This window comes from Orycteropus afer, unplaced genomic scaffold, assembly GCF_000298275.1.
Source record: "Orycteropus afer afer isolate SDZICR_OR568_19922 unplaced genomic scaffold, OryAfe1.0 scaffold00291, whole genome shotgun sequence".
Classification (NCBI taxonomy): domain Eukaryota; kingdom Metazoa; phylum Chordata; class Mammalia; order Tubulidentata; family Orycteropodidae; genus Orycteropus; species Orycteropus afer.
Genome location: NW_006921878.1, coordinates 3482620 through 3483739, shown reverse-complemented (window position 1 = coordinate 3483739; position 1120 = coordinate 3482620). Strand labels below are relative to the sequence as shown.

General features: G+C 59.8%; 1 protein-coding gene across 1 annotated transcript in view; it reads left to right on the top strand.

Annotated features, from left to right (window-relative positions):
* SEMA6B (semaphorin 6B) overlaps positions 1-663 on the top strand; it is a 13528-nt gene extending 12865 nt beyond the window's left edge. Inside the window, 3 exon segments of the mRNA XM_042782339.1 lie at positions 317-414; positions 416-484; positions 660-663. Coding sequence (XP_042638273.1) covers positions 317-414; positions 416-484; positions 660-663 — 171 coding nt within the window.
* Positions 664-1120: the final 457 nt, after the last annotated feature.

The following is a 1120-nucleotide window of genomic DNA, read 5'->3' as shown; positions in this document are numbered from 1 at the left end:
CAGGGAGGGGCGGGAGGAATTTGCTCTGATTTGAGGTTGACCTGATGCGTACATTTTGTTTTCTTTTTAAGGTTTGGTTTCTTTGGCGTTTCTAATCAGTTGCACAACTCCGTTTTCGGGGTGGCGGCCAGGGGGCTTGGGAGGGCTCTAACCGGCCACCCAAGCCGCCTCCCCCAAAGGTCCTTCCTTGACCCAGGCCCCTGGCGTGTGTGGGTGTGTGTGTGTGTGTGCATGCCGTGTCCGTGTGCAAGGGGCCGGGGCAGGGAGGGAGGTGTGCGTGTGCGTGCCCGCAAGGGCGGCTGCTGGTGTGTGCGAGGGGGCGGGCCACGTGTGCAGTGTGTGTGAGTCCGCGTGCGAGCGTGGCAGCAGCCCCCAGAGGCCTGGGCACTGGCTGAGCCAATCCTGGGGTTCCAGATGGCCAGGGGCCTCCAGGGTGCCGGTTGAGAGTTTGTACCCCAGCTCCGCAGAAGGGAGGGGGTTCCAGGTAGGGGGATGGGGCGAGCCTGCCCAGAATTTAATGTTGGCCCAGCTGTCTAAAGGGCTTGGGGGTCTGGGGGGGCAGCGGAGGTGGGCAAGTGCCCCTGTAAATACGGCCCCAGGGTGGTCAGAGGGTCCCGAGCCACCCGTCCCCCTTGTGACCTACCCCCTTTGACCTCCAGCTGACCATGCATGCCACGTGGCTGGCTGAGTTCTGGACCCGCTCTGGAGTTTGCCTCCCCCAACCCCCTCCCCATCAATAAAACTCTGTTTACAACCACCGGCCCCCATGCCTCTGGCTCTGCTCTGTGTCCTGGGTTGAGCACCTGGACAGCGGTGTGGCCCTGGGCCATTGGGAGACCCATGGCCAGGTCCCAATAGAATGCATTTATAGTCATGGCCAGGCATGACAAGTCCTGGGTACAGGTAAAAATAACATATCACACCTGGATATTTAGAACTCAACAAGAAGGAAAGCACTACAGAGCCAACTAGGTGCAGCCAAAGCAGCTTTCAAAGGGAAATTCATAGCCTCCAAATGCATTTATGAGGAACTGAGCAAGATCGAAAATAAATCGATCCGCGAGCGGCGCGAGCTGGCCCGTCGCAAGGACAAGGAGGCCATCCTGGCGCACGGCGGCGG